We start from the raw sequence: 15,226 nt of genomic DNA, 5'->3' as shown, positions 1-15,226 counted from the left end.
CGGGGTTCAGTCATTAAGCATCTGCCTTCGGCTCGGGTCATGATCCCAGGGTCCTGGGATCGAGCCCCGCATCGGGCTCCCTGCTCGGCGGGAAGCCTGCTTCTCCCTCTCCCCCTGCTTGTGTTCCCTCTCTTGCTGTGTCTCTCTCTGTCAAATAAATAGAATCTTTAAAAAATAAAAAATAAATAAAACTCTAAAAGCTGGCTGATAGTGGAATAACCTGTCCAGACAACCAAGATAAAGGATTTCTTATCCAAAAATCCATTATTCAAACAAAGCATCATACATCTGCTAACAATGGAAGGCATATTTGAATATACAAGGATTTAGAGAGTACTCTAATCAAAAGACAACTGTATCCTCAAGATACATGGAAAAACATTAAATTTCTCTTTTAGGCATAAAAGAAACTTTAAGTTTTTTTCTTATAGTATTTTTTTTGTTTTATAGATTCATACTAAGCACTTGTACAAATTCCTATGCACTTTTATCCATTTAAATTTAACTATAATTTTTTTTATTATGTTATGTTTATCACCATACATTAAATCATTAGTTTTTGATGTAGTGTTCCATGATTCATTGTTTGCATATAACACCCAGTGCTCCATGCAGAACGTGCCCTCTTTAATACCCATCACCAGGCTAACCCATCCTCCCACACCCCTCCCCCCTAGAACCCTCAGTTTGTTTTTCAGGGTCCATAGTCTCTCATGGTTCGTCTCCCCCTCTGATTCCCCCCTTTAATCTTCCCCTCCTGCTATCTTCTTCTTTTTTTTTTTTTTAACATATAATGTATTATTTGCTTCAGAGGTACAGATCTGTGATTTAACACTCTTGCACACTTCACAGTGCTCACCATAGTACATACCCTCCCCAATGTCTATCACCCAGCCACCCTGTCCCTCTCAAACCCCACCACTCCAGCAACCCTCAGTTTGTTTCCTGAGGTTAAGAATTCCTCATATCAGTGAGGTCATATGATACATGTCTTTCTCTGATTGACTTATTTCGCTCAGCATAATACCCTCCAGTTCCACCCACGTCATTGCAAATGGCAAGATTTAATTCTTTTTGATGGCTACATAATATTCCATTGTATATATATACCACATCTTCTTTATCCATTCATCTGTCAATGGACATCTTGACTCTTTCCACAGTTTGGCTATTGTGGTCATTGCTGCTATAAACATCGAGGTGCATGTACCCCTTCGGATCCCTACTTTTGTATCTTTGGGGTAAATACCCAGTAGTGCAATTGCTGGATCATATGGTAGCTCTATTTTCAACTTTTTGAAGAACCTCCATACTGTTTTCTAGAGTGGCTGCACCAGCTTGCATTCCCACCAACAGTGTAGGAGGGTTCGCCTTTCTCCGCATCCCCGCCAACGTCTGTCGTTTCCTGACTTGTTAATTTTAGCCATTCTGACTGGTGTGAGGTGGTATCTCATTGAGGTTTTGATTTGGATTTCCCTGATGCAGAGGGTTATTGAGTACTTTTTCATGTGTCTGTTGGCCATTTGGATGTCTTCTCTGGAAAAATGTCTGTTCATGTCTTCTGCCCATTTCTTGATTGGATCATTTGTTCTTTGGGTGTTGAGTTTGATCAGTTCTTTAGATTTTGGATACTAGTCCTTTATCTGATATGTCATTTGCAAATATCTTCTCCCATTCTGTCCGTTGTGTTTTGGTTTTGTTGACTGTTTCTTTTGTTGTGCAAAAGCTTTTTATCTTGATGAAGTCCCAATAGTTCATTTTTGCCCTTGCTTCCCTTGCCTTTGGCGATGTTTCTAGGAAGAAGTTGGCTGAGGTCGAAGAGGTTGCTGCCTGTGTTCTCCCTTAGGATGTTGATGGACTCCTGTCTCACATTGAGGTCTTTCAACCATTTTGAGTCTATTTTTGTATGTGGTGTAAGGAAATGGTCCAGTTTCATTCTTCTGCATGTGGCTGTCCAATTTTCCCAACACCATTTGTTGAAGAGACTGTCTTTTTTCCATTAGACATACTTTCCTGCTTTGTTGAAGATTAGTTGACCATAGAGTTGAGGGTCCATATCTGGGCTCTCTATTCTGTTCCATTGATCTATGTGTCTGTTTTTATGCCAGTACCATACTGTCTTGATGATGGCAGCTTTGTAATAGAGCTGGTAGTCTGGAATTATGATGCCGCCAGCTGTGCTTTTCTTTTTCAACATTCCTCTAGCTATTCGAGGTCTTTTCTGGTTCCATGCAAATTTTAGGATTATTTGTTCCATTTCTTTGAAAAAAGTGGATGATATTTTGATGGGGATTGCATTGAATGTGTAGATTGCTCTAGGTAGCATTGACATCTTCACAATATTTGTTCTTCCAGTCCATGAGCATGGAACGTTTTTTCATTTCTTTGTGTCTTCTTCAATTTCTTTCATGAGTATTTTATAGTTTTCTGAGTACAGATTCTTTGCCTCTTTGGTTAGATTCATTCCTAGGTACCTATGGTTTTGGGTGCAATTGTAAATGGGATCGACTCCTTAATTTCCCTTTCTTCTGTCTTGTTGGTGGTGTATAGAAATGCCACCGATTTCTGTGCATTGATTGTATATCCTGCCACTTTACTGAATTCCTGTATGAGTCCTAGCAGTTTTCAGGTGGAGTCTTTTGGGTTTTCCACATAAAGTATCATATCATCTGCAAAGAGTGAGAGTTTGACTTCTTTGCTGATCCAGATGCCTTTGATTTCTTTTTGTTGTCTGATTGCTGTGGCTAGGACTTCTAATACTATGTTGAATAACAGTGGTGATAGTGGACATCCCTGCCGTGTTCCTGACCTTAGGGGGAAAGCTCTCATTGTTTCCCCATTGAGAATGATATTTGCTGTGGGTTTTTCATAGATGGCTTTTATGATATTGAGGTATGTATCCTCTATGCCTATACTCTGAAGAGTTTTGATCAAGAAAGGATGCTGTACTTTGTCAGATGTTTTTTCTGCATCTATTGAGAGGATCATATGGTTCTTGTTCTTTCTTTTATTGTATTGTATCACATTGATTGATTTGCGGATGTTGAACCAACCTTGCAGCCCAGGGATAAATCCCACTTGGTCGTGGTGAATAATCCTTTGAATGTACTATTGGATCCTATTGGCTAGTATTTTAGTGAGAATTTTTGCATCCGTGTTCATCAAGGATATTGGTCTGTAATTCTTTTTGATGGAGTCTTTGTCTGGTTTGGGGATCAAGGTAATGGTGGCCTCATAAAACGAGTTTGGAAGTTTTCCTTCCATTTCTATTTTTTGGAACATTTTCAGAAAAATAGGTATTAATTCTTCTTTAAATGTTTGGTAGAATTCCCCTGGGAAGCCATCTGGCCCTGGGCTTTTGTTTGTTGGGAGATTTCTGATGACTGCTTTAATTTCTTTAGTGATTATGGGTCTGTTCAGGTTTTCTGTTTCTTCCTGGTTCAGTTTTGGTAGTTGATAGATCTCTAGGAATGCCTCCATTTCTTCCAGGTTATCTAATTTGCTGGCATAGAGTTGCTCAATATATGTTCTTATAATTGTTTGTATTTCTTTGGTGTTGGTTGTGATCTCTCCTCTTTCATGATTTTGTTATTTTGGGTCATTTCTCTTTTCTTTTTGATAAGTCTGGCCAGGGGTTTATCAGTCTTATTAATTCTTTCAAAGAACCAGCTCCTAGTTTTGTTGATCTGTTCTACTGTTCTTTTGGTTTCTATTTCATTGATTTCTGCTCTGATCTTTTTATTTCTCTTCCCCTGCTGGGTTTAGACTTTATTTGCTGTTCTTTCTCCAGCTCCTTTAGGTGTAGGGTTAGGTTGTGTATTTGAGACCTGTCTTGTTTCTTGAGAAAGGCTTGTATTGCTATGTACTTTCCTCTTAGGACTGCCTTTGCTGTATCCCAAAGATTTTGAACAGTTATGTTTTCGTTTTCATTTGTTTCCATGAATTTTTTTAATTCTTCTTTAATTTCCTATTTGACCCGTTCATTCTTTAGTAGGATGCTCTTTAGCCTCCATGTATTTGAGTTCTTTCCAACTTTCCTCTTATGATTGAGTTCTAGTTTCAAAGCATTGTGGTCTGAAAATATGCAGGGAATGATCCCAATCTTTTGGTATCAGTTGAGACCTAGATCACCTAGGATGTGATCTATTCTGGAGAATGTTCCATGGGCACTAGAGAAGAATGTGTACTCTGTTGCTTTGGGATGGAATGTTCTGAATAGATCTGTGAAGTCCATTTGGTCCAACATGTCATTTAAAATCTTTATTTCCTTGTTGATCTTTTGCTTAGATGATCTGTCCATTTCAGTGAGGGGGTTGTTAAAGTCCCCCACTATCATTGTATTGTTGTCGATGTGTTTCTTTGCTTTTATTATTAATTGGCTTATATAATTGGCTGCTCCCATGTTAGGGGCATAGATATTTACAATTATTAGATCTTCTTGTTGGATAGATGCTTTAAGTATGATATAGTGTCCTTCCTCATCTCTTATTACATTCTTTGGTTTAAAATCTAATTTGTCTGATATAAGGATTGCCACCCCAGCTTTCTCTGGTATCCATTAGCATGGTAAATGGTTTTCCATCCCTTCACTTTCAATCTGGAGGTGTCCCTGGGTCTAAAATGAATCTCTTGCAGACAGCATATTGATGGGTTTTGTTTTTTTATCCAGTCTGATACCCTGTGTCTTTTGACTGGGGCATTTAGCCCATTTACATTCAGGGTAACTATTGAAAGATAATGAATTTAGTGCCATTGTATCGCCCGTAAGGTGACTGTTACTGTATATTGTCTGTGTTCCTTTCTGGTCTGTGTTGTTTTAGGCTCTCTCTTTGCTTAGAGGACCCCTTTCAATATTTCTTGTAGGGCTGGTTTTGTGTTTGCAAATTCCTTTAGTTTTTGTTTGTCCTGGAAGCTTTTTACCTCTCCTTCTCTTTTCAATGACAGCCTAGCTGGATATAGTATTCTTGGCTGCATATTTTTCTCATTTAGTGCTCTGAATATATCATGCCAGTCCTTTCGGGCCTGCCAGGTCTCTGTGGATAGGTCTTTTGCCAATCTAATGTTTCTACCATTGTAGGTTACATATCTCTTCTCCTGAGCTGCTTTCAGGATTTTCTTTGTCTCTGAGACTCGTAAGTTTTACTCTTAGATATCAGGGTGTTGACCTATTTTTATTGGTTTTGAGGGGGGTTCTCTGTGCCTCTTGGATTTTGATGCCTGTTTCCTTCCCCAAATTAGGGTAGTTCTCTGCTATAATTTGCTCCAATATACCTTCTGCCCCTCTCTCTCTTTCTTCTTCTTCTGGGATCCCAGTTATTCTAATATCATTTCGTCTTATGTTATCACTTATCTCCCGAGTTCTGCCCTTGTGAACCAGTAGTTTATCTCTCTTTTTCTCAGCTTCTTTATTTTCCATCATTTGGTCTTCTATATCACAAATTCTCTCTTCTGCCTCATTTATCCTAGAAGTTAGGGCCTCCATTTTTTATTGCACCTCATTAATAGCCTTTTTGATTTCGACTTAGTTAGATTTTAGTTCTTTTATTTCTCCAGAAAGGGTTTCTCTAATAACTTCCATGCTTTTTTCAAGCCCAGCTAGTATCTTTAAAAATCATCATTTTGAACTCTAGTTCCGACATCGTACTAATGTCCGTATTGATTAGGTCCCTGGCAGTCGGTACTGCCTCTTGTTCTTTTTTTTGAGGTGATTTTTTCCATCTTGTCATTTTGTCCAGAGGAGAGTAGATGAATGAGAGAACAAAATGCTAACAGGGCAACAACGTCCCCAGAAAATATACTCTAAACAAATCAGAAAAGACCTGAAACCAGGGGAAAAGAAAGGGAAAGAAAGAAAAAAGAAAAAGATAAAAACAAACAAAAACAAAACAACACCAAAAAAAACAGAATATGATCAAATATGATCAGGCTGCTGCATAGATCAGTGCCACACACTAGACTTTGGGTGTATTTTGGTCTGTTAGAAGAAAGTGCCTCCCAAAATTTTAAAGAAAGAAAAACATATATGTACAAAAATAAGGGTTAATACGATGAAGGGATGGAATATGACTGTAAAGATGAAAATTATAAAAGATTTTATAAAAGGAATTGATAAGATAAGTTGTTTGAAAAAAGAAAGAAAAGGATTTTTGAAAAAAAAAGGGAGAGAATGTGATCAGGCAGGAGACTAGAACAAAGCCATACACTAGAGATTTAGGGTGTATTTTGATCTGTTAGAAGAAACTGTATCTCAAAATTTTAAAGAGAGAACAACTTATATATATATGCCAAAAATAAGGGTAACTATTATAAAGGGATAGAATATGACTCTAAAAATGAAAAATAAAAATGCTTTTTAAAGAAGGGATTGATAAGATGTTGGCTGAAAAAGGGAAAAAGAAAACTTAAAAAAAAAAAGTTAAAAAAAAATTAACTTTGAAGGACTAAAGAATTATGGTAAAAAAAGCCATGAATTCTATGTGCAGTAGTCCCCTAGCTCTGGAGTTCTGTTGTTCTCATTGATTGGTAAACTTGGTTTTGGCTGGCTGTTCTTGCTGATCTTCTGGGGGAGGGGCTTGTTGTCGTGGTTCCCAAATGTCTTTGCTGGGGCGGAATTGTCCCGCCCTTGCCGGGTCTGGGCTAAGTAATATGCTCGGGTTTGTTCTCGGAAGCTTTTGTTCCCTACAAGCTTTCTGTACAGCTTTGGAGGACGTGAGTGAAAATGGCGGCCTCCCAATCTCTGCCCCAGAGGAGCTGAGAACTCGGGACCCCACTCCTCAGTGCACCCGCAGAGAAAAGCAGTCAATCACTCCCGTCCTCCCAGGCTCCAGTCACACTCTGTGTTTGGCCTGTGACCAAGCATTTCTATCTCTGGCACCCAACCCCGTGTGGAGTCTCCAAACCCAGCAGATCCCTGCGGTATGCTTCCGCACCACTCCTCATGGGAGAGGAAGGGGAGTCTCCCGGATCTGCCGCTTGTTGGGTCCCTGCTGGAGGAGCAGTGGCCCAACTGTGCCACAGATCACGGTTTATGGCAACCCCGAGCTGAGAGCCCGCTCCTCTGCTCCGTCTCTGCAGCCGGCATCCCCGCTCTGATACCTGGGAGCTCTGCCACATTCAGGCACCCCTGGTCTTTCTGTGACCCCGAGGGTCCTGAGACCACACTGTCCCACGAGGATTCCACCCCTCGCTTAGCCACTGGAGCAACATCCCTCAGCAGAGCCAACTTCTAAAAGTTCTGGTTTTGTGCTCTGCTGCTCTATCACTTGCCAGAAGTGGCCGACGGAGGCCCCCTCCCCTGCCGTCTATCCTCCCGAATATCGCCTCGGATTCACTTCTCTTCACGTCCTCTACCTTGCAGAAAGTGGTCGCTTTTCTGTTCAGAGAGTTATTGCTCTTCTTTTCTTTGATCTCCTGTTGAGTTTGTAGGTGTTCAGAATGGTTTGATCCCTATCCAGCTGAATTCCTGGGACCAGACGAAATCCAGCTCTCCTACTCCTCCGCCATCTTGCTCCACCCCCTAAATTTAACTATAATTTATGTAGAAAACTAGAGATGTAAAATCCTTCTATAAGCTTAATCTTGCGTGAAGCCAAGGACATATTGGTAAATATAGTATCTTGGTTAGAGGGATGTTTAGATAGTTTATTTGGATAAATAATTAATAATGTACTTATTACTGTTAGAATTAGGAAGATAACCAATAGCAGCATTGAAATATTGGTAGAAATTCAAGGGGAAAAAAAAGGTATGCACTGAAATTGACCAAAAACAAGATAAGAGATAAAACACAACAATATAACTAAATGGAAGTGGAGTTGTGCTTCCAGTTAGGAAGTACAAGGTTGGTGATGATCATCACTCCTAGTGCAACATCAAGTAGACCTCATATAAAACAAAAAGTCATCCAGTGACTCTTAAGTATAGGAAACAAACTGGAGGTTGCTTGGAAGGGAGGTGGGGGGAAAGGGGTAATTGGGTGAAGGGCATTAAGGAGGGCACATGATGTGATGAGCACTGGGTGATATATGCAACTGATGAATTATTGAACACTATATCTGAAACTAATATGTTGGCTAATTGAATTTAAATAAAAATTCTTCAGAGGGATGTGGACACAAAGAAGTGTACATGAATTAAATTTGAAAGAGGACCTACTCCATAAGGAAGTAGAGACCAGCAGTCACTTTAAAACCTGAGAATATTAAGACAATGACACAGGAGAACAGAGTAGCAAGCCTTTTATAGGCAGAATGACTTTGCTAAAACAGACAAATCAGCTGAATTTGTAAGGACTATGTGGGCTGGCATAATGGATTGGAATCCAAAAGACCCCAAATATGCATCAGTCTTCTCCACCCAGCACCTCCCCAATAAGCAGTGTCATAGGAAATGGGAAAGGCAGAGAGAAAGTGTTCCCTTATTCTCTAGAGGCTTAAATTCCAAATTTCCAGAGGGAGGAACTGATCTTATTCTTTGGATATTTAATAGATAGATATACTGAAATTAAAGCAACAGCTCAGCCCCAACCCAGGCCAACTCCAGATTTGAACACAAAGATCCACCCCTCACCAAAGCTTTCAGGAAGAAGAAAGAGTGAGCCCTTTCTTGAGAAGCATGTTTCTCTTTCATTCTCTACCAATTATATGTCTAACAGATCTAAGCTACAGTCAGAAATATGAAGTATATGAATGAGCACAATACGTGGCTCATAATCAAGAAAAAGAACAATCAGTAGAAGGAAACTACAGATAATCAAAATGTTGGAATTTGCAGACAACTTTAACCTTATACCTATGTTAAATAGCTTGAGCAAACATGGGTATGATGAAGTATTTCAGCAGAGAAATGGAAACCGTAAAAAAAGAAATAAATGGGAATTCTCTTCCTGAAGAGTGTAATAGATGAAATGAAAAATTCATTAAATGGGCCTAACTGCTGATAGTACACATGGAAAGAAAGGGTCAGTGAACTCAAAGATAGAACAATAAAAATTATCCAAATTGAAGTACAGGGTTGGGGAGGGAAATAACAGAACATCAAACTTGTGTGACTACATCAAATCATCTAAACAAGTGTAATTGGAATTCCAGAAGGAAAATAGAGAAGATAGGGTGAAGAAATAATGGGCCAAGAGTTTTCCACCTCTAATAAAAGACATTAATATAGGAGATATAAAAAGTTTAGCAAGTCCCAAGAAGGATATATATAAATGAAACCTCACCTGGGTACATTTTAATTAAACTGAAGAAAATGAAACTAAATTAAAAATCGTAAAAGCAGCCAAAGGAAAAAATGTGTCACATTCAGGGAATAACAGGAAGAATTGATGGCTCCATCCTCGTAAGAAATAATGGGATAAAATCGATGCAGTTCTGCAAGACAATGACTATGAACCTAGATTTCAATACCCAGCAAAAATATCCTTCATATATGAATGCCTGCTAAAGACTTTTCAGGAAAAAAAAAAAAGTCACCCACAGAGAGAATATACAAAAGGTTCCTCAGTCTAAATGGAAATATCTCTAAATAAATAAATAAAAAATGGAACTGATTTCAGGTGAAAACATGGATCTGCAGGAAGGAATGAAAACACTAGAAAGGATCAAGATATGTGTAAATATTAAAAGCTAACTTTTTCATTCTTAAAGACTACTAACTGTTTAAAACAAGTATTGTGACAGTATGTTGTGGGATTTATAACATGTAGAGGTAAAATATAACAGTAGCATAAAGGGTGGAAGGGTAAGTGGAATACTGTTTTGAGATGCTTATATTGTTGGTGAAGTAGAAAAATCTTAATTCGGGGTATACTGTAATAAGAGATGTGTGATACAATCTCTCACCACTAAAAAAATATAAAAATGTGTAGCTAACAATATAGTCATTGGGGATGTAACATGGAATAGCAAAAGTATTTGTTTCAAAAGAGAAAGGAAAAAAGAGGGAGGAAGGAAGGAAGAGAAATAGATGCAACAAAATAGTGAGATGGTAGACTTAAACATAGCCATATCAGTAATCACATTAAATATAAATAAACCTTAAAAAGCAGAGACTGTCAGACTGGACAATCTAGTGGTAGATATTTATTGACAGATTGATTTTTTATTTGGTGGATTGATTTACTCTACAGATGTAATATTCTTAAGTTCATTTGAGGTATTCTAATTTTAAAATATACCATGATGAGTTGAACCTTTTAACTGTATTACTGGACAATTAATATATTTAGTGAACAAAAATTTAATTTAGATAAACACAAACAATTGTATTTTCATTTTGTTTCCCAGAAAGTTAGCATATTAGCATTCTCCAGAGAAACAGAACCAGTAGGATGTTTATACAGATTTATTTTGAGGAATTGGTTTACATGATTGTGGAGGCAGGCCAGGTTACAAAACCTGCAAGGTTAGTGGGCAGGCTGGAGACCCAGGGAAGAGCAGTTCAAGTCCCAAAGCAGTCTGTTGGCAAAATTCCTTCTCTTTTAGGGGAAGTCAATCTTTTTCTTAAGGCTCCACCCCAGGATGAAGCCCTCTCACATTATGGAGAGCAATCTACTTTACTTGAAGTCTCTTTATTTAAGTGTTCTTCTTATCCAAAAAATACTTTCACAGAAACATCTGGAATGTTTGACCAGATATCTGGGTACTGTGGCCTAGCCAAGCTGACACACAAAAATAACTAGCACAGCAATCTATTTATTATGAGCTTTCACTTATCATCATACCTTAATAAAAATGAAATAACATATAAATAGAGATTTTTTAAGGTAAAATTTACTTAAAATAGTTGTTTGGGGATGTTTTTTCTTCAGCTTATTTTTTCTGTATATTCTTTACCAAAAGATTGAACAAACATGTTTGATTGTATTTCCAAATGGTATTATTTCAATAGGCAATCTAAATTTAAAACTAAGATTTTATCTTTGGGTAAACCACTTTTCAAAATTTTAGTTTTTATCACCTTCTTATCCTGAAATTGAAACTGTAAAATACGTAGTTTTTTTCTTTGTAATTGTATAAGCTGATGGTATAGATTTTGGGGTTTTTTTTTTTTTTTTGGTTTTTTATTTTCAACATTTTGAAGTTACTTTCTAATTGGATGTGAATTTTAAAATTAGTAATCAATCTAGGTCAATTTTATAACAGATTACAATAGTGAGAACACACGTGTCAAATGTTGCTAATTCCTGAGTCTCGTGGTATGACCACTCTCATTTAAAAGCCAGTGTATGCCAGACTTCTCAGTGGATGCGGCCAAAGAGGGCTGTGGGAGTGTGGGCGCCAGGGAAGTGGGGATTTCACCATTTGTTCTGTAGACCTCTGTATTTCTAAACTCTCACAGTAAGGATCAGCATTATCTGAACATTTTCTAATATGTTCCCTCAGGGTTTTTAAAAGTTTTTTTTTCAAGGCCAGTGTTACTCTATGATTAAAATGTGTCTTTCCATAAAGATCACTTTAAAGATTTTATTATTCTTAAGACAAAACTGTTAATTTGCTCTGTCACATTTTTTTCAAAAAAGGACATCTCTGTTTTACTCTAGTCTTGAGGTCAGAAATTACAATTTATCCTTTATAATTTATCTTTTATCACTGATGCCAAGTATAGCCACTCAGTAAATATTACTTGATTGAATAGGTAGTATTTCTACTTCATTGGCTAATAATAGATGTAGAGAAAATTTTTTAAATGCAACAAAAACCATGTTTTTTTAAAATCATGTTTTATGGTACTTTGTTCATTTTTAATATACTCTTGCACAGATAAAAAGTGATTGTTTTGTGATGCTCTCACTTAATCCCTTATCATACTTGAAGAAAAATGAGTTTTAAATGCCTGTAAATGAGAGAGCTAGTGTTTGTTTCAACTAGAAATTGTGCTAATTGCTAATAGTACATTGCAGTTCTCACTTCTAACCAGACCTGCATGTGACAGCCTGTATCATTATTTGAACAAACTATTCTAATGTCCTAACTCACATATCAGTTTACTGATGGACAGAGACTGTAAAGTTAATGAGACCCACACCTGTGTTCATTTTTAACTTGAGCTAGACTTTGAACCAGTATCTCTACAGATGAGATGCAATGTTATATCCTTAAAAGCTGTTTGTTACAAAGAAATGCAGTAGAGGACATTGGGAACAAAAAGATAAATCCACACATGATAAAAGGATTTTTTGAAGTTTAGAAGTCAATATTATTTTAAAGGAGAGAATCAGGGCAACTTTTTTTTTTTTTTTTCCAGACACTCCATGGTGATTGAATAAATAGAAGATGGCATGGTAGGAAGTCAAATGATCAAAGAGAAATTCAAGTAGATTTATTTATTCTTTTTGAGAAAATAAGGAAGTGATTCCTTTTATAGCCTTTGTGATATTTCTTTATGAAAACTTGATGACCTCAAGTCAGAAATAAAACTTTAATGGAAGAAATGCAGCAGAGTGGAGATAATGGTATAATTTTTGAGCCAAGAGCAGGATATGGACAATCTTGCACTATTGCTAAACACTACTTGAATGGGAAAATTGGCTCAGCTCACTTTGAGTTGGGTCTCTTAGTTAGCTAAACTCTCCAACTGTTTCTGACCAAAGAATTCATGATACGACTTTAAAGGATCCTGCCATTCAAGTGAGGCTTTTTTTCTTGTAAGCTGTAGGAGTCACCTCTTACTGACTTAAATGTTTTCAAAATAAAATGGATAGTATAATAAGCAAATATTCACCATCTTTTCTTTTCATAGGGATTAACAGCATGGAAAGAAAACCTTGTAACCGTCGTGTAGATACAGCACCAACGGTAAGGCAGTCTATTTCTGCATTGTTAAAACGGATAAGCTACAAATTGATACTTGTTATAGTGACACAAAATGCCATTGTAGAAAAAGCTTGTAACCTCCCTTTTGCCAAAAGTTATATCCTTTTCAGAAAATTAACCGCATGTTTTCTTTTTTTTAAGATTTTATTTATTTGACAGAGAGCGAGAGAGTACATGCAGGGGAGCAGTAGAGGGAGAGGGAAGAGCAGGCTTCCCACTGAGCAGGGAGCCCGACGCAGGGCTCAATCCCAGGACCCTGAGATCACGACCTGAGCCGAAGGCAGACGCTTAACCATCTGAGCCACCCAGGCACCCTGTTTTCTTACTTACTGAGGAAAACACACTAATTTTTGCCAAGATATAGGACAATACTGTATCATTTTTACAGGTACTTATTTATATTAATGTTAATGATTTTAATTTAAAAATACTTCATACTTTGAATAAATTAATATAAATCTTTATGCAAATTGATTTACACTCTTTTTAAAAGGAGTGTTATTTTGTGCACTAGCATCATTATTTAGAGTGAATATTTTGTGAAAGAAAGCCATTGTGTGTCGTTTCTTTTATGGATGACTATGCTTTATTATTATAGAAGTGAAATCTTTTATCCCTCTTCTATTACTGCCAGACAACAAAAGACATTTAACAATTATGGTACCTGTTTACTATGTTAAAAATAATTATACAAGATAATGTAGAAGGAAAACAATCAAATTTCCCTTTTAATCTCTGAATATAATAGATTGAAATATGTACCAGTTGCCAATTCCCACTTGAAAGATTGATACGACGATATAGGCTAGCATATATTTTACTCTTCACCAAGCATAATCTTGTTTCTCTTATCCTTTCTGTACATTGTCTTTCAAATACTCCATAGAATTCATCATTTCCTGTTAGAAAGATTTGGTAATATATTTTAGGGAAATAAAGGCAATATTAAACTATATTTAAACCTTATTGATAATATTTTCCTCACTGGCAGATTGACTCCATTTTCTGTTTGTAATAGATTCACATGATTGAGTCAACATGTTTGATAATTTATTATGTGGGGCTCTGGAAAAGAGTAGTTTTGGAGGAATTAAACACCATTATAATCATGAAAAATACTTGGCTAGGGGTGCCTGAGTGGCTCAGTTGGTTAAGCAGCTGCCTTCAGCTCAGGTCATGATTCCAGGGTCCTGGGATCGAGCCCCACATTGAGCTCCCTGCTCAGCGGGAAGTCTTCTCCTCTCCGTCTGCCTGCAGCTCTGCCTGCTTGTACTCTCTCTCTCTCTGTCTGTCTCTCTCTCTCTCTGTCAAATAAATAAATCTTTAAAAAAAGAGAAAAGATAAATACTTGGCTATGGTGTGTATTGTAGTTATACTTTCATAAGTATGCTAAAATAGTAGATACAACATTATGTAAATTGTGTCCTTTAATATTAAAAATGAAGACTAGCAATTTTGGAAAATAATTTCTTTTCTCTCAGATGTAGGTCTTAAAAGTTGAGGTGCCTGGTGTGTGGTTTGAACTCTTTGCTCTTTGAGGAGAAATTCCATTTTTACTTCTTCTCCTGGTTGCAGGTCACTGGCTAGAATGGGGGTTTATGGCAAGGTTATACCTCAGGCTCTCCTACGTGCTTCTATATGGTTTTCTTCTTGTTTGCCTGAGGTGTAGTCAGCATTCAGCCAGCCTTTAGGTTTTTTAAGAGGAAATTGTTCCATAGGTAGCTGCAGACTCAGCGTGTCTGTGGGAGGAGGTAAGTTGAGGATCTTCCTATGTCACCATCTTGAACTGGAACCCCTTAATGTATTTGAAAAAGATACTCACTGGATTATTTTACAGACTTTTGAAATTCATTTTATTTCTATAGGCATTCCTGCAGCACCTGTGTTTATATTTCAGGTTTTGTTGGGGGTTTTTTGTACATTCTAGAACTCAGAAAGTTACAGCCTGGCAGAGGTGTATTTAAGTGGGCTCCACTCACAAGCTTGAGATCAAGACCTGAGCTGAAATCAAGAACCGACTTAACCGACTGAGCCACCCAGGCGCCCCCAGAGATTTTTTTTTTTTTAACCCCGTAGACAGATTGTAGGTTTCCATGTTAATTAAATGAGGAAAATAGTAGAACTGACTTCTCTTTGCAATCGTGAGAAATAATGGCATTAATGTTTACAGCAGTGCTCTAATGACCTCAGAATGATTCCAAAGAACCAGGAACAAAATCTAATACATAAGAGTTTAGGTATTATTGATCTTTTGTTTATGTTTTTTCAGTTAGATTGTTAAATGACAACTCCTAATATATTAATAACATTTCCAATCTGTAAAGTCCGTATGTTTTAATATACTTGGTTTATACAGGTATACCCCAAACACTCATTAGTTTTCCAGGTTCTTGCTTGAGCCAAGCTGCATT

At 37.2% G+C, this 15,226-nt stretch overlaps 1 protein-coding gene across 25 annotated transcripts in view; it reads left to right on the top strand.

Moving 5' to 3' along the window:
* Nucleotides 1-15,226, top strand: part of AHI1 (Abelson helper integration site 1) — a 227,091-nt gene that overhangs the window by 127,054 nt on the left and 84,811 nt on the right. For 23 of the 25 annotated variants that reach the window (XR_010413773.1, XR_010413777.1, XR_010413774.1 and 20 more), the window contains one exon: nt 12,742-12,797. Coding sequence is in view for 7 of the 25 variants with exons in the window: in XM_064598126.1 (XP_064454196.1) it covers nt 12,742-12,797 (56 nt within the window). In the remaining 18 variants the exon portion in view is untranslated. Of the gene's footprint in view, nt 1-12,246; nt 12,284-12,741; nt 12,798-12,956; nt 13,204-15,226 lie in introns of those variants that run through there. The other 2 variants (XR_010413783.1, XM_064598131.1) reach the window with 2 other exon arrangements.

This window comes from Mirounga angustirostris, unplaced genomic scaffold (genome assembly GCF_029215605.1).
Source record: "Mirounga angustirostris isolate CCGP_5_RB_7025 unplaced genomic scaffold, mMirAng1.0.hap1 SCAF_8, whole genome shotgun sequence".
NCBI classification, from domain to species: Eukaryota; Metazoa; Chordata; class Mammalia; order Carnivora; family Phocidae; genus Mirounga; species Mirounga angustirostris.
Note: the sequence above shows the minus strand (reverse complement) of the source record. Positions and strands in the feature narration are given on the sequence as shown.